The sequence below is a fragment of the Kogia breviceps genome, chromosome 18 (genome assembly GCF_026419965.1).
Source record: "Kogia breviceps isolate mKogBre1 chromosome 18, mKogBre1 haplotype 1, whole genome shotgun sequence".
In the NCBI taxonomy this organism is placed as follows: domain Eukaryota; kingdom Metazoa; phylum Chordata; class Mammalia; order Artiodactyla; family Physeteridae; genus Kogia; species Kogia breviceps.
In genome coordinates this window covers 54,620,471-54,647,388 of record NC_081327.1, presented here as the reverse complement: position 1 = coordinate 54,647,388, position 26,918 = coordinate 54,620,471, and the positions used below count along the sequence as shown (strand labels likewise).

Here is a 26,918-nt window from a genome sequence, read left to right as displayed (position 1 = left end):
TCTCCTTATCACTCGTTAGTGCATCTTTCAGGGTAGGGCCCGAATTGCAGCCCCAGCTTTTTGCCTGACCTTGGGTGTGACACTCAGGTCTCCGAGCCACTGTTTTCTCCTTTAATAACTAACAACGGGGTTGCTGTTGGAGTCAGAAGAGTGGCAGTAAATCCTGTGTAAGCTGTAAGGAGTAGTTTATAGGCGTGCGTTACAGTGGACTTCCTCTAACGTCGCCCATGGCTTCTCGAATGAATGCGCCTGTTCTTCCCTCCCTTGTAAGTTTTAATTTTATTTTTTTTATTCTTTGCCCACCTTCTTCCTTTTCTTCCCTTCCCCTGCCAATGATCTTTGGGGGATTGCCTGCCAGGGCACCTGGGACAGTCAGGTCAGCCTTCAGGGCAATGTTTGCATCTTTTCTTGCTGTCGCCAAGGCTCATCTCTCCTGAGGAGTCATTGCTGCTGAAACTAAGTCTCTTTTCGCTGTTGGATGGACACACTTTATTGGCTTATGGGTAACCAGTTTTTTGGTTTTTTTTTTTGGTGGGGGGGTGGTGGTTAAGAACGGTTGATGTAGCTGCTCTGTAGCTTCTTTTACTGACCAGGTGGTGTAAAGGGCTGTCCAAGCAATGCTACAGTGTTTAATGTTTGCAGTCTGCTTAGTGTTTGTACTTAATGCACATAGATTTATCTGTTTTACTACTGCTGTCTCAAATGGTCTAGAAATCTGGGCCAATGTATATTCCTTCTTAGAGTCTTCGCCTTAAAGATGAATTTAATCTGTTGATACTTTCACAAATTTTATTTGCTTAAAGTCACCTTTTTAAAAGTCAGATTTAATCTTTTTGATACTGTCTTAACAACGTTTACTTATCTGAAGTCACCTTTTTAGAAAGTCACCTTGGGGACTTCCCTGGTGGCTCAGCGGTTAAGAATCCGCCTGCCAATGCAGGGGACATGAGTTCGAGCCCTGGTCTGGGAAGATCCTACATGCCACGGGGCAACTGAGCCCTTGGCCCACAACAACTGAGCCTGCGCTCCAGAGCCTGTAAGCCACACCTACTGAGCCCGCGAGCCACAACTACTGAAGCCCACACACCTAGAGCCCGTGCTCTGCAACAAGAGAAGTCACCGCAGTGAGAAGCCCGTGCACCACAACGAAGTGTAGCCCCTGCTCGCCGCAACTAGAGAAAGCCCACGCCCTAAATTTGCTTCCTTGGAAGTCAGAGTACTTTTTTAAAAAAAATTTATTTATTTTGGCTGCGCAGGCTCTTAGTTGCGGCATGCGGGATCTTCGTTGCAGCATGCAAACTTAGTTACAGCATGCGAACTCTTAGTTGCGGCATGTGGGATCTAGTTCCCTGACCAGGGATCAAACCCAAGCCCCTTGCACTGGGAGCGTGGAGTCTTAGCCATTGGACCACCAGGGAAGCCCCAGAATACTTGATTAAAGAGAAAGGCTCTTGGGATATTTGAAAAACGGAATGGAACAGACGTCTTAAATTGCACCTCTTGAAGATCTGGTAAATAGAAGGGTCGAGTGACTGACATTACTTGGATTGTGTGCTTTCAGGAGTGAGGCTGGTAGGTGGGCTTTTAAGTTGCGAGGTGGAGGAGCATGAGACTATTTGATAGTAATTTCCTAAATAATTCATAAAGCAACAATTGGAACTCTTTATGCACACATCTCACGTCAAAGCAAAGTGGGTAGAGATGTATACAGAAATTGTTGTTTTTTTACCAATGACTCAGAGCCTGCCTCGATTACAGTGAGTGAATTGGGAATTTTCAGCCTTGCTAATCAACGCACTATCAAAGCAGAAATCCTCTTCTAGAAAGGACAAATACTAGCGTGAATAGAATGACCCTGTCAGCGCGAGAGAGAAAGTACTGAAAGGAACTTTGTATAAGAACAGTCTTGAGCCAGTCAAAAGTCTGGACATGCTTTTACATTCTTACTGAAACTGTTACCTGCAAGGCTTGGACCCTCTGGTGACATAAATCACATAGTCTTTGTTAATTTGAGGAAATGAAACGAGCAGTAATTTCACATATGAAGTTAATGCTTGGGATGAATTGAGAAGTAGTTTTCCTGATGATTCCAGAATTTCCCTGCTCCAGTCCATGCTGAGCAACTCTACAAGATAGTTTTCTTAAAGCAGCTTTTTGGGGGTATGTTTCTTAAAAGTAATGTTTTAATTATAGAGGTAATACATGCTTGTTTTGTTAAAAAAAAAAAAAAAAAAGTTCAAACACTAGAGCAGAGCATAAAGTATAGAGTCTAAACAGTCACTCTTGCTCCTTTTTGTCCCCAGAGCCAGTTTCCAGGGTCAGGTTAACAAGTTGCGTGTGAGCCTTCAGCTGTAGCGCCTGAGAAGAGTTTGGGCCACCTGCAGAGTTGGTCAGCTGCAAAGCTGAGAGGGAACAGTCCACACGAGACCACCGCCACTTCTGACACCAGCTGCAAGTCTGGGGGTTCCCCACGCCACCCTCAGGCTCGATCACTAGCTAGAAGGCCGCACAGAAGTCACTGAAAGCTGTGCGCTCAGAGTTATGGTTTATTAAAGTCAGCCAAGTGAAGCGGCTTTAGGACAGAATCTGGGGCTGTACCAAACATGGAGCTTCCATTGTCCTCTCCCCAAGGAGTTGGAACATGGTACGTAACTGGCGTTGACACGCGACACTGGGCACTGGGTATCGCCAACCAGGGATGCTCACCTGAGCCGCGGTGTTTGGAGTCTTTATTGGGCTTCTGTGACATGGGCATAAATGATGGACTGATTGACCGCCCACAAGGTTGATCTCAGTTTCCAGGTCAACTGATACTGCGTGACCCAGAGCCCCACACCCTAAATCATGTTTTTGGTCTTTCTGGTGTGGCCAGTCCCCATCCTAAATCAGATTGTCAGCCGACTGACAATAAAGGCCAGACCTTCTTTTGAGCATAGTTAAATTCTTTATTACATGGCATCCTTCCTTCATTCACAGTACCTTCTTTAAAAATACACTTTTTAAAAAGAGATGCAGACTCACAGCTATAGGAGAACAAACTAGTGGTTACCAGTGGGGAAGAGGGAAGGGGAGGGGCAAGAAAGGGGTGGGGGATTCAGAGGTACAAACCATCGTTAGTAAATACGCTACAAGGATATATCGTAAAACTCAGGGAACATAGCCAATTTTTTTAAAAAATACTTATTTATTTGTTTGGATGCACCGGGTCTCAGTCGTGGCAGGCGGGCTCCTAGGTTGCAGCTCGTTGGCTCTTTAGTTGCAGCATGTGGGCTTCTCAGTTGTGGCAGGCAGGCTGCTTAGTTGTGGCTCCGGGGCTCCTTAGTTGCAGCATAAGTGGAATAGAACCTTTAAAAATTGTGAAAGTCATACACCTGAAACCTATATATTGTAAATCAACTATACCTCACTTAAAATTATATATATATGTATATATATATTATATATACACACACACTTTTTTTGCTTTACCATTGACAAGGGACTCTCCCTTACAGATCGTGGAGCAGAGGCTGCTGGGAGAGCTCTCTCAACTTTGACTCCGTTCTAGCCGAGCTGTCTCTGAATGCCCATCAGTCTTTTTCTTCCCCTTCCCTCTGAGGAGGAGAGACGCCTCCTTTCCAGTTTAACATGTGTCCGTACTTGGGTCTGCCTGTTAGGGGACGGCATTTAGTCACTTACTCTCACTTGCCTCAGATTTTTTTTCTCCTTCACTCACTTCTTTGCCTCTATCTACAGACGTATCTTTGTCTTGCTTACTACTTCATTCTGTTCTTGAAAAACCTCTAGCAGAATTTTAATGATTGTCTAATAAATCCAGACTCTTCATGGGGCCAAGATAATGCCTTATATTGGTACAGCGCCTCATAGTTTTGAGGACGCTTATCCCGCAGTGGTTTGTACATAGTGGCGCGTGGTAAACAGGCAGGGAGCGAGCGTCTTCTAAGTGGAGGAAACAGTGGGCTGAAGCACAGAGGTGTGAACAGGCCTGCAGGGGAGCCAGGATGAACGCTGCGTGGGAGAGCCTGGCAGGGCAGGGGTGCCAGAGTCAGTGGCGCCTTGGATGCCATGGTCCCAAGGTTTGGCGCCTGTGTTGGTTAGGGTTCTACAGAGGTACAGCCAGGGGTGAGGGGGCCTAAGCTTGGGTTGTGGGAAAGGTGGGACGGGAAGGGTCAGAGCTGTAAGCAGGAAGCGTCGGCAGCATGTAGGAATGAGGGAAGAGGAGGCCTTGTGTCCAGAGGTTAAAAGGTGCTTAGTAAATGCTGGCTATGTGAGGAGTGTCATCAGTAAATGGAAGGAGAGGCCGGCTCTGTGTTAAGCTGGTGGCTCGGGTCATTCTGGGACAGGGCGCAGTGCGTTTGCAGACCCAGTAATAAGCAGGGGGCAGGCAGGGTAGAGAAGCTTCCAGTTTCTCTTGAGACAGGCTCTTAACAGTATTTCTGGTCGGAACGTTTTGAAATCTTAGCGGTCCGTGTTTCCCAGACTCAGTGTCCTCGTTAGGGAACGCGTTTTCCGAAACCAAGTGCTCAGGGAGGTGGTGTGTTTTCATGGAAGGGCGTGGGCTTTGGAGTCGGAACAGCCCCGACTGCACGCTTGGCTGGCCGCGAGCTTGGGCAGGGTGCTGCAGCTCGAAGGCGCACTTTCCTCACCCCTCAGCGAGCACGTCGTTTTTTAGGGTAGTGGCGGGGTTGACCGTCATGATGTATACAGGGGTCCTGACACATAGCAGATGTTCAGGAACTGGCCTGTCCTTTCACGGTCCAGTATCTTACGTTGTCGTTAACTTGCATCTGAGAGCTAGGTTCACCGTGAGCGGGTCAGATGTGCCTCGTGTTGCAGGTTTGGGCAAGTCTGATGTTATAAAAGTTCATTTCCTATTAAACAAAGAAACCCCATTTAGGAAGGTAAGGGAAGAGGCGGGGATTCACCAGCTTGGTTCAGGCTCAGCTTTTCCCTGGGACGGGACACTTGAAGGGTTTGGGGACTCGGGTTCTTTTTGTCTCTGGCTTTGGAATGCTTGAGGTAAAGTTACCATGTTGGGATTTTTAAAAACAGCTCCTCCATTTGACTTTCAGGCTGTGGCTCTGGTATGGGGATAAAGGTGGAAGCTTTGGCGTTTGTGTACACGTGCCTTTGAGGCTGCCTCCTGCAACCTGTGTGCTCCAAGTGACACACCCAGCAAAAGCCCTGCCAGCGTGGGTCTCTCTCCTTCCCCCCCTTCTCCCTCTCCCCCCTTAACCCGTCCACGTTTCTCCCCCTCAGCTCCCCGGACTGTCTGACCCCATCCCATCCCACCCCACCCCAGGCCTCCCACTTTGACCCTCTTACTTACTCCTTTCCGGTGCCTGTGGGGTTTGTTCTTGCTTTTCCTCCTCTCACTCAACAAGTGTTTGCAGAGTTTGGGGTGTGCCGAGGATATAACGAGACAGCCCGGGTGGGAGGGGAGGTAAGAGGTGAGTTCCACAGGCCCCGGGCCGGCTAGGGCTGGTGTAGCCATAGAGTGGCCTTTGGGTTTTATTCTAACCACAGAGGCAGCAATTGGCTGGTTTTAATAGGTAAGGGAGTGGCAGGATCCGACTTATATCTGTAAAAACTGGCCCTGGGTGCTCATCGGGGAGCGGGTTAGTGGGTGCACAGAGGCGGTGAGTGTGGAAACGGATCACTGGCTTGTGCTGCCCGCGCGGGGCGTCCTCGATCTGGGTCGGTGTTGGAGGTCGAGCCCACGGGACCTGCTGACGGGTTAGGTGTGGGGAGGTTGGGAAAAGAGTGGAATGAAGGGTGTGTCCTGGTTTTTTATGGCGAGCTGCGTCTGACCAGCAGAATAACAGTCGCCACACGCTAGATTCTTCTCGTATCACACTTTATTGGAGTACAGCTTGGTTGAGGAAAGATGGAAGGAAGACCCCGCAGCCGTAACGGCAGCTGCCTATATAAGATTCGGGATACTGTGCAAGTCTCTGATTGGTTCATATCGAAGGCATAATTACACGTCGCCTTCGGACTGGTTACTGCTCTAAAACCTTGTTAGCATATCTCAACGCATGCGCACTGGCTACAGGATGGATGACTCAGCTTTTTCTACCCTGCTTTGCGGCAACGCTTTGCCGCGCCCCACATCTCCCCCTTATTTATTTACTATAGCACAGTGAAGTTTTGCCGGTACACATGCTCACACCATGGTGTGCTCACGGTTCAACGGCAGTTTTCCACTGGCACATCCATGACACCCTCCTGCGTGCAATGCCATCACAGGGCGGCAGGGTGCAAGGGCTGTCGATGGCACATCTACGACACCCTCCTGCGTGCAATGCCATCATAGGGCGGCAGGGTGCAAGGGCTGTCGAGACCTAAAACCAGAGCTCCCTATGGAGGTGCAATGGCAGCAAGGCCTCTCCGTGCAAGGGCAGTCATCTGGGATTATTCAGGGCAGAGAGCTAGGCTGCAGGGGAATCACCTTCACCGATAGCCAAAAGCGCCTGAGTGAGCAGAACCTTATCTCGACGCGCTCGGATACGAATTCGACAGACCAACCAGAGACATAGCACAATCCCAAACAGGCAGCAGGCTGCAAACGTAGCTACTCCCACCCACTCTTTGAAAAAGGAGAAAGCAGAGGAAAGCCAAGAGGTAAAGTCCCCGAAAGTAACTGGCTCCAGTTTGGTAGCATTAAGCCGCAATATTTGAATCTTCCGATCACTCTGCTTTTATTGAGTGCATGATCATCCATTGTTGCATCATCCGTGCGACACTCGGCATCCCTTTCGAGTTTCTTTTCCACGCTCCGTGTCAATCTTGACGGCACCCAAATCGGGTCCTGATCCTGTGGAGAAACACAAAGAGATCCCCTGGATCGAGCAATAACGCGATCCGGGCCTTTCCATTGGTTGGATAATACATCTTTCCACATCACTGTACTATATTCTTTATGAGTCAATGCCACATGACGCTCTGCAGCAGTTTTATCATCATCATGCACATTCAAAAAATTTATAGTAAATAAGGCAAGTGATACAAGCGCGGAAGCTCGTGCCGCAGCGGGGGCATATAATGGCGGACGAGCACACGGGGAACTCCCATACTGTCCCCGTTCATACTCTGCAGCTGCCTCTTCTAAAGCTGCCTCTTCTTTGGGATTCAATTCTTCCTGAGATAAATGTAAAGCTTTAAACTCATCTAAGAGCGGATACAATCTTGGCGCCGGCCCTTGTTTTTCTGCTTGTTTTTCTTTTCTTCTTCTTGGATTTTTAGGCCTATTTACAGTAGTCCCTACATTTTCGCCTTCTGACGCACTATCTTGATACATACTAAGAGCCTTGCGTCCCCTTTGAATTATATCCTCACATCCTCCCCCTTTGAGACACGAGTGTATCAACCTCCACAACGGGAGGGTGCACCGAGAAAGCTCTCCCAGCTTACTGTGCTCAGTTAGATCTCTTCCGAGTTTTTCCCATGATGGAACAGTCAAGCTGCCAGACACTGCAAACCAGGGTGCAGCGCCATCAATATCTTGTAATAACTTGTTTATGGCTTTCTGTGACAGCTTAAGTCCCCGATCTCTCAATAAGGCTTGAATGGGTTCATGAAACTCAATGGCAGTTTCGGCAGATGAGCTATTCCCCATACCACCGATTCCTACTGAAAGCAGCTGGAGAACACTCGAACTGTTTACCGACCAGGGGTGCGCACTCGGCCACGCCGACAACACACAAAGGAAGAACGCGAGGACAACAAAAGGAACAAAAGTGAAAGCGAAAATTTACCTGACTGGACTACTCACCGACGGTTCACTCCGACGGTTCACTCCGTGTGTCGAGTTCTGAATCGGTCCTCCATGCGGGGTGCAACGATTCCCGGGTTTCGGCACCACTTATGGCGAGCTGCGTCTGACCAGCAGAATAACAGTCGCCACACGCTAGATTCTTCTCGTATCACACTTTATTGGAGTACAGCTTGGTTGAGGAAAGATGGAAGGAAGACCCCGCAGCCGTAACGGCAGCTGCCTATATAAGATTCGGGATACTGTGCAAGTCTCTGATTGGTTCATATCGAAGGCATAATTACACGTCGCCTTCGGACTGGTTACTGCTCTAAAACCTTGTTAGCATATCTCAACGCATGCGCACTGGCTACAGGATGGATGACTCAGCTTTTTCTACCCTGCTTTGCGGCAACGCTTTGCCGCGCCCCACAGTTTTTGACCTTGGCAACTAGATGGTGGTGCCATTTATACAGACGAGAAGGTAGGGTCAGAACGGTTTTGGTGGGTGGAGGGGTTTCTGCTTTGTCCCCACCGTGGAGTTGTTGAGAAACGGATTGGAGACACCCAGTAACGCATTATGTGTTTGGCAGTTTCCCACGTGCATCTTTTCTAACTACATGGAACTGAGATCCTGTGAGATTATTTGGAGAGCGTGTAGCTAAAGGGGACAGCCCAGGACCGCCACATTTCGATGTCTGTGGAGGAGAAGGGCCTGGCAGGAGGCTGGAGAGTGCCCGCCGGGATGGGGGAGAGCCCGGTGTCGCCCCCTCCCCCGGCCCGTGAGGTTGGCTTTCCGCGCCCAGAGCCTTGGCTCCTTGTGTGTTTCTCAGGTTGCCCTGTTTTGTTTTAGTGCGAAAGGCCTTTCTGGAAAGGTCACGTAAGTTTCCTGTTCACAGTATGGACGGTGTGCCAGCACACTGTTGAGACTTGGCTTTTGTTCCCTTAATATTCCGTTGGTTTTTTCCCCTAAAGGTTAATATTCTGTTTTTCAGATTCAGTAATTTGAGAAGAAAATACTGGTTCATATGGCATACATTACTGGTCTGGTTTGAAAGCACAAACTAAATCTTTCGTGATTGCAAATTGATGGAGAGAACATAATTGCAGCGGCAGTGCACGCACTGGAGCCGAGGCACTGGGGCAGGCTGCCTGAATGCTCCATTCTCTTACCAGCTTCAGTGAGGAGGCTGCCTCTCTAACTAGGCCCCGTCCTAGCTCACTTATCACCCCGGTTGGGGACGTGCGTGGGACGGAAGTGCTGTCCTTCTCCCTTCTGCTCTATAGAGCAGCCCGTTTGCGGGGCCACTTGTGAGATCTTACTGTTATCCTGGATGACACCTCCTCTGAGTTCTTAAAATTTCCCCTTGCAGCCCTATTTTTTGGTCATAATTATTTATCTTACATCATACTAAGTTGAGAAAATATCAAGAAATTGAAAGAATGAAATTTAGAGTAAATGATGGAAAATGTACAAGGAGAATCACTGAAGAGGATAAATCACACACACGCACACGCACACACACCCCTGCTGACCAGCCTCGGGCCACCTGGCCCCCTTGCACATCCTCCAGGCCTGCACACGCGCGCGCACGCGCACACACACACACACACACACACACACACACACACACACACACACACACACACACACACACACACACACACACACACACACACACACACACACACACACACACACTCTCCAGGCCTGCGCACCAGGACCTCCAGTTCCTTGCAGTTTTCCGTCACCTGGCTTCTCAGGCTGCTCCCCTTCGTCCCGCCCTCCATGGCGAATCCCCAACCCCCTGTAGGGCTTTGGATGAAAGGCCTGGCTGTTGTGGCGCTTACTGGGAGCCGGGGGTTGCAGTGCGGTCTGGCCCACGGTGCTGAGTTTCAGCTCTCTCTTGCCACCTCCCCTCCTGCCCTTCCTTTTTCCGATATCAGTCGTCGCCATCCTCAGCTCTTCTCCGCTTCCAGCACCCACAGCCCACCTCCTGCCCGCTCACAACAGCGTGTGGGGTGGGATCTGCTTTAGCTCCGCTTTGTCCATCTCCTGTGTACCCTCTCCCCCACCTAGGGAAGAGGGTCCCTCTGCTCTGTCAGCCCCTGCGTCTGCACACTGGGACCCTTCTTTAAAAACGGAAAAAGTGAGCCTATGTTGCTTTTGTAGTTGCGGGAGAGGCTCAAATAAGCATAAAATGAGAAAGAAAAAAGCAACCATGCCAGGACCTTTTGGTTTATAGTTTCTTAATCTGATTGTTTAGTTGGCTTAACTAGGCATAGAGTCTTTTTTTTTTTTTTTTTTGCGGTACGCGGGCCTCTCACTGTTGTGGCCTCTCCCGCTGCAGAGCACAGGCTCCAGACGCGCAGGCTCAGCGGCCACGGCTCACGGGCCCAGCCACTCCGTGGCACGTGGGATCTTCCCAGACCGGGGCACGAACCCGTGTCCCCTGCATCGGCAGGCGGACTCTCCACCACTGTGCCACCAGGGAAGCCCTGTAATATACCTTTGATTAATGTCTTGTATCTTAAGTTTTTCTATGGATTTCTTTTTTTTTTTTTTTTTCGGTACGCGGGCCTCTCACTGCTGTGGCCTCTCCCGTTGTGGAGCACAGGCTCCGGATGTACAGGCTCAGCGGCCACGGCTCACGGGCCCAGCCGCTCCGCGGCACGTGGGATCTTCCCGGACCGGGTCACGAACTCGCGTCCCCTGCATCGGCAGGCGGACTCTCAACCACTGCACCACCAGGGAAGCCCCTGTGATTTCTTTCCTTCTACTAACTTTGGGTTTTATTTGTTCTTTCTTCTCTCGTTGCTTTAGGGGTAAGTTTAAGTTTGAGATGTTTCTTGTTTCCTGAGGTCAAACTGTATTGCTGCCACCTTCCCTCTTAGAACTGCTTCTGCTGTGTCACACAGGTTCTGGATCATCTTGTTTTTGTTGTCACTTACCTGTAGGTATTTTTTGAATTCCTCTTTGATATCGTCGGTGATCCACTGGTTGTTTAGTAACATACTGTTTAGCTTTCGTGTGTTTGTGTTTTTTACAGGTTTTTTTCCCCGAATTGACTTCCTTTTTTTTTTTTTTTTTTTTTTATTAAATATTTGTTGGGACTCCCCTGGTGGTGCAGTGGTTAAGAATCCACCTGCCAGTGCAGGGGACACAGGTTCAAGCCCTGGTCTGGGAAGATCCCACATGCCGTGGAGCAGTTAAGCCCGTGCACCACAACTACTGAGCCTGTACTCTAGAGCCCATGAGCCACAACTACTGGGCCCACGTGCCACAACTACTGAAGCCCGCACACCTAGAGCCTGTGCTCCACAACAAAGAGAAGCCACTGCAGTGAGAAGCCCGTGCGCTGCAACGAAGAGTAGCCACCGCTCGCCGCAACTAGAGAAAGCCCGCGCGCAGCAATGAAGACCCGACACAGCCAAAAATAAACAAATATTTATTTATTTATAAATATTTGTTTGTTTATTAGGTTGCATCGGGTCCTTAGTTGTGGTATGCAGACTCTTAGTTGCACCATGCATGTGGGATCTAGTTCCCAGACTAGGGATCGAACCTGGGTCCCCTGCATTGGGAGCGCAGAGTCTTAACCACTGCGCCACCAGGGAAGTCCCCCGAATTGATTTCTAATCTCATAGCACTGTGGTCGGAAAGATGCTTGATATGATTTCAGTTTTGTTAAATTTACTGAGGCTTGATTTGTGGCCCAAGGTATGATCTGTCCTGGAGAATGTTTCACGTGCACTTGAGAAGAAAGTGTATTTTGCTTCTTTTGTATGGAATGTTCTATAAATATCAATTAAGTCCATCTGGTTTCATGGTCATTTAAGGCCTGTGTTTCCTTATTGATTTTCTATCTGAATGATCTGTCCATTGATGTAAGTGGGGTGTTACATTTCCCCACTATTATTGTGTTACTGTCGATTTCTCCTTTTATGGCTGTTAGCATTTGCCTTATATATCGAGATGCTCCTATGTTGGATGCACATATATTTACAATGGTTATATCTTCTTCTGGGATTGGTCCCTTGTTCATTATGTAGTGTCCTTCTTTGTCTCTTGTAACAGTCTTTATTTTAAAGTCTACTTTGTCTGCTAAGAGTATTGCTGCTCCAGCTTTCTTTTGATTTCCATTTGCATGGCATACCTTTTTCCATGCCCTCACTTTCAGTCTGCACATGTCTCTGGGTCTGAAGTGGGTCTTTTGTAGACGGCCTATATACGGGTCTTGTTTTTGTATCCATTACGAATCCCATTAAATTTTAGGTAATTATATGTATGTTCTTATCGCCATTTTGTTAATTGTCTTGGCACGAAAGCACCTAGCCTACCGTCTCATCGTGACTTCTTTTTTGTCTTTGAACGTAAAGTATCTTTTTTGGTAGGTTTCAGTCTTTTTTGTCGACGATTGTTCAGCAGTTGTGATGTTGCTGTTTTCGTGAGAGGAGGTGAGCTCGATCCTTCTACTCCGCCATCTTTTCCAGAATTGAGGCGCTGCTTTTAGTTTGGACGCTTGCTGTCTGTTTCCTCAGCACGTGCTGGCTTTTACTCCCTTGATATGGGGTGCGCAGCTGCAGCCGCCCTTGTGCGCTACTGGGATGGCGGGGGCAGCTCTTGGCGACCGCTCGCAGGGCTCGTAGCGGTGGCCTGTGCCTGCCTCTGGAGTCCACGATGGCGGCAGCGACCCGCGCCCGCCCCCAGAGCTCCTGTAGGCAGTGTCCTGTTGCCCGGCAGCGCTCGTAGGGAAAGAAGCTCTTATGGTAGTCCCTCCCCTCTCCTCGTGCACCCCTCAGTACCTCGCCTCGGCGCTCTGACAGGCCCAGGCTTCCCCCGGGGCACACCCTCAGTTGCCGCAGGCCAGCCTGTCTCGGTGCATCCGCCGCGGTACTCTCCCTGGGTCTGGCCTCCGAAGCCTGAGCTGCAGCACTGACAGATGAGCGTCTCAGGCTGGCGGCGCCGACCTTCTGTGCAGGTCGCTCTGTGTTGCCTTGCGCGCTGGTTGCTATGCTCTCCTGCGAGGCTGCGATGCTCCCCGCCTGTCCAGGCTGATCTCCTCGCCGGCGAGGGGACTTCCCAGGATGCACAGCTCCCTGCCTGGCGTGCAGGCCCCGTCTACATTCCTTTCTTTTTCTTTTATCTTTTGTTCCACCTGGTTACGTGGAGGTTTTCTTGCCCTTTTGGAAGTCTGAGGTCTTCTGCCTGCGCTCAGTAGCTGTTCTGGGTGTCGTTCCACTTGTAGATGTATTTTCAGTGTTTTTGTGGGAGAAGGTGAGCTCCTCGTCCTACTCCGCCCTCTTGGTCCCGTCCTCTTATTTATTATTTATTTTACTAATATATTTATTATTGGACCAGTATAAAGGCTTTTTTTTTTTTTTTTTTTTTTTTTTTTTTTGGTGATACGCGGGCCTCTCACTGTTGTAGCCTCTCCCGTTGTGGAGCACGGGCTCCGGACGCGCAGGCCCAGCGGCCACGGCTCACGGGCCCAGCCGCTCCGCGGCACGTGGGATCTTCCCGGACCGGGGCACGAACCTGTGACTCCTGCATCGGCAGGCGGATTCTCAACCACTGCGCCACCAGGGAAGCCCTAAAGGCTTTTATATAAAATGAAAACAAGGTATCACATCAATTAAATACTTGGACAAAGCAGTCATTTGTTACACAAATTAAAATTCGTTGCAGAAGCCACGTTAATTCTATTTATTGGGAGCCAGTGAAGATGAAGTCAGTTTACACAATAAATAGAATTTTGTCTTGTTGAAAGGTTCATCGTAGCTTTATTTTTTTTTAATTAATTAATTTATTTTTGGCTGCATTGGGCCTTCATTGCCGCATGCAGGCTTTCTCTAGTTGCAGAGAGCGGGGGCTACTCTTCGTTGCGGTGCGCGGGCTTCTCACTGTGGTTGCTTCTCTTGTTGTGGAGCTCGGGCTCTAGGTGTGTGGGCTTCAGTAGTTGTGGCTCGTGGGCTCAGTAGTTTTGGCTTGTGGGCCCTAGGGCGCAGGCTCAGTAGTTGTGGTGCATGGGCTTAGTTGCTCTGTGGCATGTGGGATCTTCCCGGACCGGGGCACGAACCCGTGTCCCCTGCATTGGCAGGCGGATTCTCAACCACTGCGCCACCAGGGAAGTCCCATCTTAGCTTTAAATGAGATAATACGTAAGCGGGGAAATTGAAAAATTGTTTTTCCCTTCCAGCTACATATGTCCGTCACTTAACCACATTTAAACAATTTTGCTTCTTTAATTTTCTCACCACCCAGTCTGCAAGCTCTTGGCTCTTTACGGAAACTGCTGGGAAAAGGTCCCGCCCCCTTTGTGTGTTGACTGCTCCAGCCAGCCTTCCCGCTCCTAACCCCTGCCCGTCCCCTTCGGGCCGCTGCTCCCCTCCTGGCGCTGCCTCTGTCAGCTCTGCTCTGGGGCGTGGCAGCCGCCTCCCGGTTGCCCGTCTTCCTCCTCCCATCCTAATCTTAGTTTGTCACCAGTTATCTTTCTAAAACATTTGTCTGTTGACCGAAGTTCCGGTCTCCCTTCGCAGCAGGATGACGTACGGAGTTGCAGGCTGCCTAGCTTGGCCTCCGCAGAGCTTCGTGCGGGGGCCCTGGCCTCGCCTGCCCTGCCTGCCCGGGGCCCTGCAGCCCGCGGGTTCCCCCTTGCAGCCTCTGTGCCTCTCGCGCTGTCCTCTCTCCTGCGGATCTTGCCTGTCCCGTGGGCTCACTCCTGCTGTCGTCCTGACTGACGCTTTTCCGGTTCCTCTGGATGGGATAAGCGATTGTCCTCTCTCTCCCTCACCGCCCTCTGCCTGCCACTGGGGATAACACGGAGCACACCGTTTACCAGGCTGGTCCCCGCCTCTCTCTCTCCCACGAGCGAGCCCTCGTGGACTGAGGGCCTGTCCACGGAGCCTGACGTGGGCCTGCAGTGGAGTCTGCAGCTTGGAGGCCCGGCCGCCACGTTTGAATTCAGCACATCTCACGGCCTGTGTTTGCCTCACATGCTGCTTCTGTGCCTGAAGCAGAGATGTGCTCGTTCCTGTTTCTTGCAGGTCGGCAGTGGGCATATGAATAGTAAAGCAGTGACGAGTTTCAGCGGTGTTTTAAGGTCCACGTGAATACCAGACTCTAGGGAAGACCTTTCCTTGTATTGCGACAGTGAAAATCATCGGACCTTCATTCTTCTTTTTTGTAGCAGCTGATCACCAAAGTATGTTGATGTCTTTTGTTTACTTGTTTTCAGTTTGTTTATGAGAAATGCATTTTCTGTTTATAGACACGGGGAAAACAGTGAGGGGAAGAGTTTGAGACACTTGCCCCAAGATACTATTAAAAGTAAAAGCCGAGACGGGGTCTGGCTCGGAAGGCAGTGTCTGTAGGGAGAGAACGGCTTCAGCAGCACTGAGAACTTGGCTGTTACTACACCCCTTTACACCTGCACGTGTGCCTGTGCCGGTTATTTTTTCTCCTGTTCATTTTTTAATTGGGGCATAGTTAACGTACAGTGAAATGCACAATTTCAAGTGTATAAGTTTAACAGCTCGTTGAATTTGGTCTGACGGCGTGTGTGCCCATGTAGCCTGCTGCCCTGTCCGCCGGCTCCGAAAGTTACCTCGGGCCCTCCGCCACTGCCCCTGTGCCCCAACCCCGTGCTCATTTCTTTCAAAACAAATTAGCTTCGCCTGGTTTAGAGTGCCATGGAGATAGACGCCTACTGTACGTATAGCGTGATTTTTTGAGATTTACCCACGCCGCGGCATGTATCCGCAATCCGGCCACCCGTTTTAGCGTGCCCTCGTACGAACATACCAGGGTTCGTCTCTGCGTCTCCTGGCGCGGGCTGTTTGCGTTCTGTAACGAACGGGGCAGCGGCGAACACTTCTGTACCTGTTCTGTGCTCACACTCACCTTGAGGTGAATATACGCAGAAGTGGAATTGCCGAGTCACGGGGCGGGTGTTGGTTTAACTCTGCGGAAGTGCCAGGCCGCTTCCCAAGGTGGTGGCCATGTTGGCTATTTTCTGAAATTTATAAAAGTGACTGGGGATTTGGCCTCGCTGTAGAGACCCTGCTGTAGACCTGAGGGCTGCGATGGGCGGTGCTGTGTTGTGCAGAAAGCCGGTTTTCTCTTAAAACAGTGCCAACCAGCTCACTGGAAAATAGTCACAATGAACGTGAGTGAAAAGTTGAAAGTATTACGAGGCGTAGTGAGGCATTACTGACTGGTTCAGCATGTCATCTGGCATTTAAAGCTGTGGGCTGCTGCGTAGATATCTGAATAAAGTTCCCATATATACGTACGTGTACGTCTATAAATGCCATGTTTTAAAAGTCACCTCCGTTAGTTTAAGCGGCTTGTGGCTCACGGCCACATTTGTTACCGAAAAGCTCAGAGGGGACTCGGAGCCACAGACAGGCTGGGGAGCCTCGGGTGTGCAGGGGTGCGGGGAGGTGCTCCAGGTCCTTGTGGAGGGAGGACGGGTCCTGGGGAGGCTGGCAGCGGAGCCGGGCCCGGCGGAGGGGCGCTCCCGGTCAGGAGGCGGCGAGGAGCGCCAGGGCGGGGAGCCATCCCTGCCCACCCCGACCCCCCCAGTCCTCCACGCCAGCCCCCTGGTGTCCCAGTCAGGGGTCTTGGTTTCAGAAAACAGACACCACCTGAGGGTTTGCTGAGAGAAACACGTTACGTCGGAAGGACATCAGATGCAAAGAGGGCGGACAGGCTGCGAGGCACGTGGGGCCGCGGGCCTGGGCGGCCATGGAGCTGGGCAGAGGAAGGGCGTCTTGCCCGGGGGACGGACCTCCTGGATTGGTCCTCTGATGCCATTTTATTTTCTCTCCTAAGGTCTTTGTCTTTTTGTTTGTTTAGTTGATTTTCAGTGTTGTGTGAGTTTTAGGTGTACAGCAGGCTGATTCAGTCCTGTGTTTATGTATAGCTATTCTTTTCCAGATTCTTCCCCAGTACGGGTGATGATAAGGTATCGTATGGAATAGAGTTCCCTGCGCTCTACAGCAGGTCCTTGTTGGTTCTCTTTTCTGCATAGCAGTGTGTTACGTTAATCCCACACTCCAGGCTCATCCTTCCCCCGTCCCCTTTGTTGTTCAGTTCTCCTTTCTGGGAAATTTCCCCATTCTCTCTTCCAATCCTGTCTGTGAGATGAAAAAATTCTACCGTCGCATTTTTATTTTTCTCTAACGAGGGAGCTCTCAGAACGCTCCTCTCTGTCTCGCAGATGCGGAGCCTCTCGTTTCTCCTGAAGTTTTCTTCTCTGTGCATCGCGCCTGCTCTGCATCCCTCCCTCTCTTTTCTTTCTGGGGCTCTCGCATGAGGCCCGTGTGAGCTTTCTCCAGAACATCCGTCGGCCCTTGGTTCACACTTAAGAAGGAGACGTACCGGGAGCGTCTGCGTGGGGTGTCTGCGTCCATGGTCCTTTGTCCTCTGGCGGCCCTGGTTTTAGGGAAACCTGGCAGCAATCTGACCTCTTTGGGAGGGGGACACCCCACACCTTGGTGTCTTCCGGCCTTTTTTCTTGGGCCAGCTGAGTGCTTCTAGGGAGGCTATGTCTGCTTGCCCGCCCGCCAGTGAGCCCAGCGGAAGATGCTGCCAGACGGGGACGCACCTCACCCATTCCACCGGCTCCTTTGTGCCCCGTTCCCCTTCCCCCGAGGCACCCTCCCCCCGCGGGGCCTGGTGCACCTCTCACCTCTTTCTCGTTTTTTCTGTAATTCCTCTGCTGTGGCTGGTGAACCAACAGTTGTTGCCTGTTGAAACGCATGTTGGCCAGATTTGGTCTGGATTATCCCTGGGGCTCTTTCTCAGGGACTCTGGCTTAGAGATTTGTATTTAAAACCAGGGCTAAAGTAACAAGAGGGTAAAACGCACAGGTTTAAAATAAACTACTTAATTTTCAGGATTGTCAGTTTACCAGTGACGAAAACCTAGAGGAGTCGTGATTTCATAGTTAAAGATAGTTCTTTGTAACGGAACTTTAGGTGTGAAGCGTCACATTGGTTACATGTGCTCCAAAAGTTAATCACGCTGTAAGAATTAGTGTGCACTTTGGTCATAAAATAAGTCACTTTTCTAATCAGACTTTATTATCTTTCAGATCCTATCACATAGGACAGTATGCGCACCTTAAGGTCCTGAAGAAAAGGCACAAAATGTTCAAGTGATGTCTAAAAATAATTTGTGAGGTAAGTGATGGTTTACTTAGGTCTCTAATCACTGTGTCCTCTCTCCCGGCTGACACTGGCTTGCACACCTTTGAAAAGGCAAATACGGGCAGCTCGCATGGTTAATGGTGACAAGTAAATCTTTTTCTTCACGTCTTGTCTTTGGTTCGCTTACCGGCTGTGCTGAAAGGAGAGTGTGTCCCTGGAGGAAGACTCCATGAAGGGACGTAATCAGTTATTAGCAGCTATTACAAGCCGAGGGGCGTTCTCAAGTGTAAACCGCTGGAAGGGCTTTGCTTGGGTGGCTGTCCCGTAAACAGTGGAGGTCCGCAGCGTTGCTCTTAGTGTTCTGGGAGACGGGGCCTGATTTAACAGGAGGGTAGACAGCTCGGGTTCGGGAGTGTAGACAGAATCCCATTAAACGGGCATTTAAGTAGAAAACACGTCTGTCGGCGCCCGGCGCTTTCAGGGTTCTTTCAGACGCGATCTCGCAGGGCATCAGTCGCCAGTGAGGGGTATCAGCACAGAGTGAGGCTGTGCCCTCGCCCTGGCTTCGCATCGCCAGTTGCCATGCCATTTGCTCTTGTGTTCCCAGCATTTTTAGATTAGTTGAGTGTAAAGGAATTGTTTCTTCATTTCCTCCCCTCCCTTCCTGTTGCATTAATGAAGTGTAAGTGCTGTGACTCAGCGGAAGGTGCCTGCGCTTGATGACAGATAACCGAATGTGTTCAGCGTAACCTCGCCCTGTTCATCGATTGCTTTCTTGCAAATGAAGTGACTTTTGGGTATCAGATTGTTTTCCCTTTGCCTTCTAGTGGATTTTACAAATTCGGCTCTGATGCGTACAGGCGTGATGCCTCGCTATCCTAACATGCTTCTGGGAAGGTCCCTCCCCGCCCACTGGGTCCCTCCCCGCCCACTGGGGTTGGTATGTGTGCGGTCACCCTTCCTCACAAATAGAGCTGCCATCTGCACCCCCGGGGGAGGCCTGCGGCTGCTGTCACCAGTGCCTCAGCCAGGGAGGTTAATCGGGACTGGGGCAGGCGTCCAGAAGACTCGGGTCCTGATTTCTAGGCAGAACTCAGGCTGCACAAGTGTGCTCTGACAAAAAGCTAGCCTGTCTCCGCACACATGGCCCCGCAGCGATTGCTCACTGCCCAGCGGGCGGGCACCCATTTCTCATAGGAAGCGTCTGACCTGAGAAGTAGCCATAGAGCAGAGGGGTTCTGGTCAGAGGAGTTGTTCAGCTTAAGGCTTTGATGAACATTTATGAGTCACTGAAAAACTTCCACGGCCATCACTAGGCCACCCTCTGGATCTGAGACGGGGACCAGTTCTCCTTGTTGCGTCTGCCTGTAAACAGATGCGCACTTGCCGTGAGCCCAGGGGCGTGCGGGCACCGACGGGGAGCCCGGAGAGGAGACCCAGGCCTTTCCCACGAGGGCTGACAGCCAGGCAGGGGCCGAGACACAGACGCCCTCTCGAGGTAGGGAGTGCTGAGTGCACTGCCCGTGGAGCTGCCGAGCTGGTCCTCCTCCCAGAGGGTCTCAGCCCCCTGACGGCACCCGGCTTTACGGTGGTGTGGACGGGGCCGCGCTCCAGCACCCTCCGCGGATAGCCGGGCCTGGTGTTCAGAGTCCCTTTGCAGAGTGCTCCTCCGAGCAAGGAGGACTGTCTCTGCAGGCTGACTTGCCTGGCAGAGAGAAGCTTCGGGTGCTGTAGGGCGGGTGGCCTCTGCGGAGGGAAGGGGCTCTGCAGAGGCCTCGGCAGGAAGGCCGCCGTCGGGTCCGGTTTGCGCTGGCGGAAGAAACAGCTGGTTCGGGGCTGCCCAAATTCTTATCTTCAGTTTCTTCACCTCAGTAATCTTAAAGCTGTGTTGGTCTGCTCTAAGAGCAGACTGCAGGGAACAATTTCATTTGTCTTGTACCGGTCAGTATCTTTGTATCAAGAGGGAATTCTGCAAAATGTTTGCAGAAGGAACTCTCATCAGCAAATTCATTCATTCAGTAAATGTTTTGAAAGTAATGCCAAGATTCCAAAGCCGGTGCTGTGAATCAGTTGTAGCAGACCCGACCCCAGCCGTGCCTGAGTGGAGAAAGCCCTCGGGTCGTTTGATAAAGTGCTCTCAGTGTTTTTCCATCCCCTGCAGGAACAACAAGGCCAAATGAACTGACTCTGTTTCCCTTTCTTTCTTTATTGTGAGTATTACTACTCATATCAGACACTGATGAGAGGAGGTTATAGGTTTAAAGAAGCAGCAAAATGTTTGCTAGGAAAAGTGTAAGTTTTCCTTTAGTTTCTGACCCTATGTGTTCTGGGGTATCAGGTACTTTAGGAAATATGGGAGAGTTGTCGAAAGAACATAAGTGAAGGAAACTGTTAGAAGACTGAAAGAGGAAGGGCGTTCTAGAAACAGCACAGAGTTACAGAAGACTGCCTCAAAAACACGGTCGCACGCTGTCACCGTTAGAACGAGGGAGAAGTGAGAGTGAAGAACTCAGTGAAACGGGGAAGAGTCAGGCGAGAACTGTGGGCTCTGGGGTCGTGGCCGGGGTGGAAACGAGCAGCGAAAGAGCCTCCTGGCTGTCAGCCTCTCATCAGCCGCTGGCGTGTGTGCGCCGCGGGCCGTCGGGCCTCGGCACCGTGGACGGGGCCTCGCCTCCCCTGGGCTTGGAGCCTGGGTGCCAAGGGTGTCTAGCTGCGGCCCCGCGTCGTCCTTGTGCAGTGTGGCCGGGGCCGGCCGCAGGTGACCGTCTGTCCCCGGGAGCCTCACCAGCTGTGTCCCGTGCCCCTCCAGGGAGACCATGCCGTCATCAGGACACCGGCTGCGGGACGTCGAACATCACCCTCTCCTGACCGAAAATGACACCTACGACTCTGCTTCCTCCTCTTCTTCCGAGGCCGACGTGGCCGACAGGGTCTGGTTCATCCGCGACGGCTGCGGCATGATCTGTGCTGTCGTGACGTGGCTGCTGGTCGTGTACGCGGACTTCGTGGTGACGTTTGTCATGCTGCTGCCTTCCGAAGACTTCTGGTACTCCGTGGTCAACGGGGTCGTTTTTAACTGCCTGGCGGTGCTTGCCCTGTCCTCTCACTTGAGGACCATGCTCACCGACCCCGTGAGTACCCGCCCTCTTGCTGGGGTTTTCGGCCGGGTCTGGGCTGGGGAGGCGCCGACGGCGCCGGGCGCAGGGCCTCGTGCTCCCGTAGCCTCGGGCTTCGCGAGTTCCTGGACGCAGGCTGCCGGCGTCGTTCATGGCTTCGCTGGAGAGAACCCAGCGCCCAGAGAGAGGTGATGTCACGGTATAGTCACGGAAATCGTGGAAGACATTCCACTGAGCTGTTTATCCAGACGAAGAAAGTGTACTGAACAATGCCTGAAATCCTTCCTAGTTTATTTTACTTTTAAGTATCTATTTATTTATTTGGCCGTGCTGGGTCTTAGTTGCTGCGCGTGGGATCTTTGCTGCTTGCAGGATCTTCGTTGCAGCCTGCGGGATCTTTAGTTGTGGCGTGTGGGATCTAGCTCCCGGACCAGGGATCGAGCCCACGCCCCCTGCATTGGGAGCACGGAGCCTTAGGCTCTGGACTGCCGGGGAAGTCCCCCTTTCTAGTTTAAATACTTTGTTTCTCTAAAGTGTGGACTGAAAGCTGAGTGACGCGGCATCTAGGTTTCACCGCTTTACGAATCTTTCCAGTTGTCTTTTGATCACAGGCAACTCCTTTAACTTCTCTGGGCTGGAGGTTAGCTGTTACCTTTCAGTTCTCTGTAGGAAGAGCCCTGCTAGTGTCCGCCGTCTTCCTGCGTGTTGAAAACGGGGCTGGGTCCATCGTTTGTAGGTGTTTCGGCGAGGAGGCCACCGCATCGGTGCCCAGGTGCCAGGCTGCGGTGTGCCCGGTGGGGCCGGGGGAGGGAGGGCTACCCGGCCGGGCCCCTCTCCTCACAGTGCTTGTGTCTTCTGACCCGTGTAGGCCTCCCTCCCCCCGCGGTCCCGCTCCTGCTGCAGCCCCTCTCCCGCGGGAGGAGGCCTCAGAGCTCTTGTTCAGGAAGCCCCAGGAGCCGGGGGCCGGGTAGCAGGCGTGTGCAGCGCAGCGCGTGGCCTCTCCTCCCGGTGGGCGTGTTCGCTTCACTTGCTCGCTGCCCAGCTTGCTGCCCAGAAGCTGGCCGGAAGCGCTGGGGGCCGGAGTGTGAGGTGGGGGAGGGTGTGAGTCCTGGATGCAAGCATTTTTTAATCGCAATTTAATTCACATTCCACAGAATTCACCCTTTTGCAGCGTATAGTTCGATGATTTTCCTGTATTCACATCACCGCGGTCATTTTAGACATTTTCATCACCCAGAAAAGAAACCCTGCACCCCTTAGCCGTCACTGCCCCGACCCCCCAGGTCCCCCAGCGCCAGGCAACCGCTGACGTACTTTTTGTCTCTGGCCGGGCCTGTTCTGGACAGATCACGTAGGTGGACTCAGACAAGGATACGTGGCCTTGACGTCCGGCTTCCTTCGCTCAGCGCGAGGTTTCTAGGGCTCGTCCACACCGAGCACCGTCGGGGCTTTGTTCCTCTTCTCGGCGGAAGGCTGTTCCACGGGGCGCTGGGCCCCGTTTTGCTTATCGCCGTCATCAGTTGGAGGCCATCGGGCTTCTTCCCACTTTCTGGCTGTTATGGACAGTTCTGCCGCGAACATCTGTGCGCCGGGTCTGTGCGGACCCACGTGTCGTTTCTCTTGGGTGGAGACCCGGGAGTGGAATTACCGGGTCACGTGCTCACGCTGCCTTGAGCTGGCTGAGGGCGGCTGGCCGTGGCGGCTGCGGCGCTGGTCACGTGTTTGATGAGCGCCATCCTGATGGCTGTGAGGTGATACCTCGGTGTGTTTTGATGTGCGTTTCCCTGATGACTAACGACGCTAGGCTTTTCGGCCACTTGTAGGTCTTTGGAGAACCGTCCGTTCAAGCCCTCCCTCTTGACATCTGGATGTCACTGTTTCCGCCATGTCACGCGTCAGGACTCCAGTGGCAAGTTATAGAAACCAGCGGGAGTCGGTGTGGATAGAACCGAGGGCACCCAGCGGGGTGTAAGGAGCCGCGGGCAGGCGTTGGGACTTGGGTGGGGAAGCTGTGGGGGAGGAGGCAGGGGAGAGGCCGACCGAGCCCCCAGACAGCCCCGTCCTTCCCGGCATCCTGGCCCTCTGCCGCCTAGTGAAGACGGTGGCCCTCACACCGGAGGGAATTGGGAGCGTTGGGTTCCAAACGCACAGTGTGGGGGGCTGCGTGGCCAGCGGGGGCGGGCGTCCGCTCCGTCCTCCCATCGGGGCGGCTGCTTTCTCCCCTGTGCAGATCACCTTCAACGCGGGGTCCGGTCTGGGCTGAACGAGAGCCATCACGCCACCCGGGGTGAGGCCAGTTCTCTGCTGGACGTCCTTTTACTAAGCCAGTAGGAACAGTCAGTCTTTGCTAGGATTGGCTCTGGCTTGGGTTGCGTCTTGAGAAGGGTTATTGGTACTTTGACGGGGGAGCAGAAAGGAAGACGGGGTCTCTGACATTTGATGGATCAGGGAGCTGATCGATCAAAAGGCGGTCAGCCGCAGGGGAGGGTCGGGCAGTGAACCTTCCCTTTTTGCCTGCAGCCCTTCCTGTGCTCCGCCCCGAACCCCCCGGCACCTTGTGCGGCCTCACTCCTGCTGGAGACAGTGCCGCCTGTCCGTCTCCCCGGGGGCCTTGGAGCCACCGGTCCCGGGTCTCCACACGCGCCTGCTGGGCTTTGCAGACGTGCGTGTCGGCCCGGGCTCCCGTCCAGCCAGGCAGTGGGCTTTCAGGAGCTCCAGCGCAGCTCCTGCTGACAGCGGTGTGCCTGCCGTCTCCCCGTGCTCTCCTCGTCGCTGCACCCCTGCTCTGCACCTCCCAGTGGGGCTCCTTCTCCAGAAGCGTGCATTTCTGTGTGAAGGATGGACGGGCTCCGTGGGGCACAGCAACGGGGTCCTGGCCTTGTTCCCAGTCCACAGGCCACGGGGCCCAGAATGACCTTCCAGACGTGATCTCCACTGCCCAAAGAACAACTCCTCCCCCTTCGCGACCCACTCGGGCCCGCCGCCGCCCCGCGCATGGGGCGCTCCGGCTCTGGCCCCATTTCCAGATTCCTCGTCCCTCTCAAGCTCCCCCGGCGCTCAGGGCTCCTGCAGCCCCCCTGCTCCTGCCCCGGGGCCAGATGGGGGGCAGGGCTTGTGTGTGACGGCTCCTCAGGAGGCTGGCAGAGATGCATTACATAACTGTAAACACACGAGATAAAGTCCTTTTTGAGATTGCTTTGTTCAGCGCTCCCCTGCTGCAGCTGATAGGAAGCCTGTGGGTGTGCTTATCAGGGGAACCCTGCCCAGGAGGTGTGCTCGGGGCTGGGGACGCCAGCTGCCCTGGGGCTGGAGTGGCTTCGCAAAACCCGGGTGACTCACCTCACGAAGGATGACGCACTCTATGTTTTGAATTCATTTTAAAGCATATGTTATTTTTCATGAAAAATAAAACTTCCGGTCCTGCCTGAGTAACAGGTATTTTTCACGTAAGTGGCAACTACAGCATTATAAATTATATCCTGATCTATGACACCCAAGACTAATCCCTAAATTTACTAATGTTCTTTAACCTCCCCCCCGGCCCCCCGCTAAAATACATTGTTATTAAACCATAGGGGGCAGTACCCAAAGGGAATGCTACTAAAGAATACATGGCGAGTTTGCAGCTGAAGCCTGGAGAAGTGATCTACAAGTGCCCCAAGTGCTGCTGTGTCAAGCCCGAGCGCGCCCACCACTGCAGGTATGGCGGCCTCCCCCAGGGGAACCCGAGGGCCCGTCATTGCAGGGACCCCTTCCCCAGGGCGGCCCGAGCGCCCACTACTGAAGGGACTCCTTTGCCGGGGCAACCAGAGCACCCAGCGTCGCAGGGACCCCTTATCTGCGGCAGCCGGTGCACCCACCAGTGCTGGGAGCCCTGCCCCGCGGAAGCCCGCGCGCCCATCACCGGAGGGACCCCTTCCCTGATTCAGCGAGAGCAACCCCTGCTACAGGGACCCCTTCCCCCAGGGCAGCCAGAGCACTGAGCACTGCTGGAATCCCTGCCCCCCAGGGAGGCCTGAGTACCCCCCACGGGAGGGACGCCTTCCCCAGTAGCCACAGACCCACCACGGCTGTAACCCCTTACTTGGGGCTGGGGCCCCCCACTACTGCAGGCACGGCTTCCCCAGGGCCTGGTGAGGGCCCACCCCTGGAGGGAACCCTTCCCCGGTGCAGCCCGAGCACCCGCCAGTGGAGGGACCCCTTCCCCGGGGCAGGAGGCCCCCTGGGTGGCCTCTTCCCAGAGCTGTCTTCATTGGGCGGTGTTTCCTCAGCGCGTGGGGTAGTGAAAATCTAACTGCTCCTTTTCAGTATTTGCAAAAGATGTATTCGGAAAATGGATCACCACTGCCCTTGGGTGAACAACTGTGTCGGAGAAAAGAATCAGAGATTTTTCGTGCTCTTCACTGTGAGTAAAGACACTCATGTAGTGAGTGACTTGCACTAAGTTCTTTATCTGGACTCTTACCTGGAGCGAGTAAGTTCATTCTGACATCAGACCTGCAGCCTCTTCTCTGGGACTCAAGGGATACCCGTGCGGTCCCCGGTAGGAAGGAGGCCACCAGATGAGTGTACGTTGCTGGTGTTGTTCTAGGTGTTGCACTGTGGTTTAATCGGCTCCCAGATGCCTTGAGCCACAGTTGTTAATAGGCTCTTGCTGGAGTGGCAGAAGGCACTTCCCCTCTGTGGAGCTCTGCCCTGGGTCCAGTGTGGCCCTGGCCAGGCGGATGTCACCTGCTGCTGTTCCTCCCTCCCTCACTCGTTTTCACTGACACGTGAGATCAGGAGTAAACGCACAGTTCGGCGGCCTTTCGTCCTCGCGTGGGCTAACGGGTGTCTCCCCGCAGATGTACGTCGCGCTGGCGTCCGTGCACGCGCTCGTGCTCTGCGGGCTGCAGTTCGTCGCCTGCGTCCGAGGGCAGTGGACTGGTAAGCCCCGGCGCGGCCCCTGCGCGTGCACGCTGTGGGGGGAGAGGGGAGGCGGAGGACGAGGAAGGGAGAAGGGAGCCTCCAGTTTCCAAGGAAATCCTCTCGGTTATTTTAGGAATGAATCGAGCTTTTTAAGAAAAGAGGATGGGACGGTTCTCACACTGCCATTTTGCTATAGTGAAGCCACGTACATACGCTTGGTCTTCCTTAGTCAGCTGACCTCGCAGATTTTTGAGAGCGGGTGAGAATGCGCATTGTTCCCAGCGGGCCTGCCTGTGCTCCGGCTGGTCGACCGTGCGTGGCTGAGACGAGTCAGGACTTGGGTGTGAGGCCTGCTCACGGTGTACGCACATCTCATCTTGTCTGGCTTTAGCTGTATTTTAGTACGCAGTGCGGTACATGAATACAGTCTCAGTAGAAACTTGGGGTAATACGGAACCTTCCGGATCTGCCGACCAGGAAGTGGTGGCGTGGATTCTTGCCTGGCAGGGCTGCCTTCCGGCCCTGGCGGACAGCGGGTGTGCCTGTTTACAAAACGAGCTCCTTCCTCCGTGGACTCCGGCCTGAGGGCGGCTCGGAGGGGGCTCTTCCGTGAGCCGAACCCCCCGCCCTGTGGCCTGGGCTGCTCGCCGCGCTCTCATGTCCGGTCACAGCCAGCCTCTCCTTGTTCACAGAATGCAGTGATTTTTCACCTCCAGTCACTGTAATCCTGTTGATCTTCCTGTGCCTTGAGGGGCTGCTGTTTTTCACTTTCACCGCGGTGATGTTCGGCACCCAGATCCACTCCATATGCAACGATGAAACGGTACGCTGCTCCCCGCTGGCTCTGCTTGGGCCTTGGCGCGAGCACGCGTCGGTGGGCAGCGCGGCCGCGGACAGCGGGGGCCCGCGTGTCACCCGGGAGGTGGATGGGGCAGCCCCGAGGGGCCGCGGCAGCATCACTCCCCGCACGTGCCCCCCCCCGCTGC

The 26,918-nt window shown here is 53.1% G+C and overlaps 2 protein-coding genes and 1 long non-coding RNA gene across 8 annotated transcripts in view; 2 read left to right on the top strand and 1 right to left on the bottom strand.

The window, feature by feature from the left end:
- The window catches only part of ZDHHC7 (zinc finger DHHC-type palmitoyltransferase 7), a 30,097-nt gene that overhangs the window by 749 nt on the left and 2,430 nt on the right, over positions 1–26,918 (top strand). The window contains exons 1-9 of one of the 5 annotated variants that reach the window (XM_067020277.1): positions 428–503; positions 2,304–2,644; positions 14,801–14,958; positions 17,854–17,941; positions 20,718–21,039; positions 24,600–24,724; positions 25,333–25,429; positions 25,869–25,950; positions 26,625–26,755. In XM_067020277.1, the coding sequence (XP_066876378.1) occupies positions 20,725–21,039; positions 24,600–24,724; positions 25,333–25,429; positions 25,869–25,950; positions 26,625–26,755 (750 nt within the window). In that variant the 5' untranslated portion in view covers positions 428–503; positions 2,304–2,644; positions 14,801–14,958; positions 17,854–17,941; positions 20,718–20,724. Of the gene's footprint in view, positions 1–427; positions 504–2,303; positions 2,645–14,800; positions 14,959–17,853; positions 17,942–20,717; positions 21,040–24,599; positions 24,725–25,332; positions 25,430–25,868; positions 25,951–26,624; positions 26,756–26,918 lie in introns of those variants that run through there. The other 4 variants (XM_067020276.1, XM_067020275.1, XM_067020278.1 and 1 more) reach the window with 4 other exon arrangements.
- The window catches only part of LOC136793118 (uncharacterized), a 44,877-nt gene continuing 21,094 nt past the window's right edge, over positions 3,136–26,918 (bottom strand). Inside the window, exons 4-5 of one of the 2 annotated variants that reach the window (XR_010837983.1) lie at positions 4,647–4,871; positions 3,136–3,345 (exon numbers count right to left, since the gene is read on the bottom strand). This is a non-coding gene — a long non-coding RNA (uncharacterized lncRNA). Of the gene's footprint in view, positions 4,872–26,918 lie in introns of both variants that reach the window. The other variant, XR_010837982.1, reaches the window with a different exon arrangement.
- On the top strand, positions 22,812–24,552 carry LOC136793062 (uncharacterized). Its single transcript, XM_067019591.1, has 3 exons — positions 22,812–22,843; positions 22,971–23,311; positions 23,545–24,552. The coding sequence occupies exons 1-3, from the start codon at positions 22,812–22,814 to the stop codon at positions 24,144–24,146; spliced, it is 975 nt and encodes a 324-aa protein (XP_066875692.1). The 3' UTR covers positions 24,147–24,552.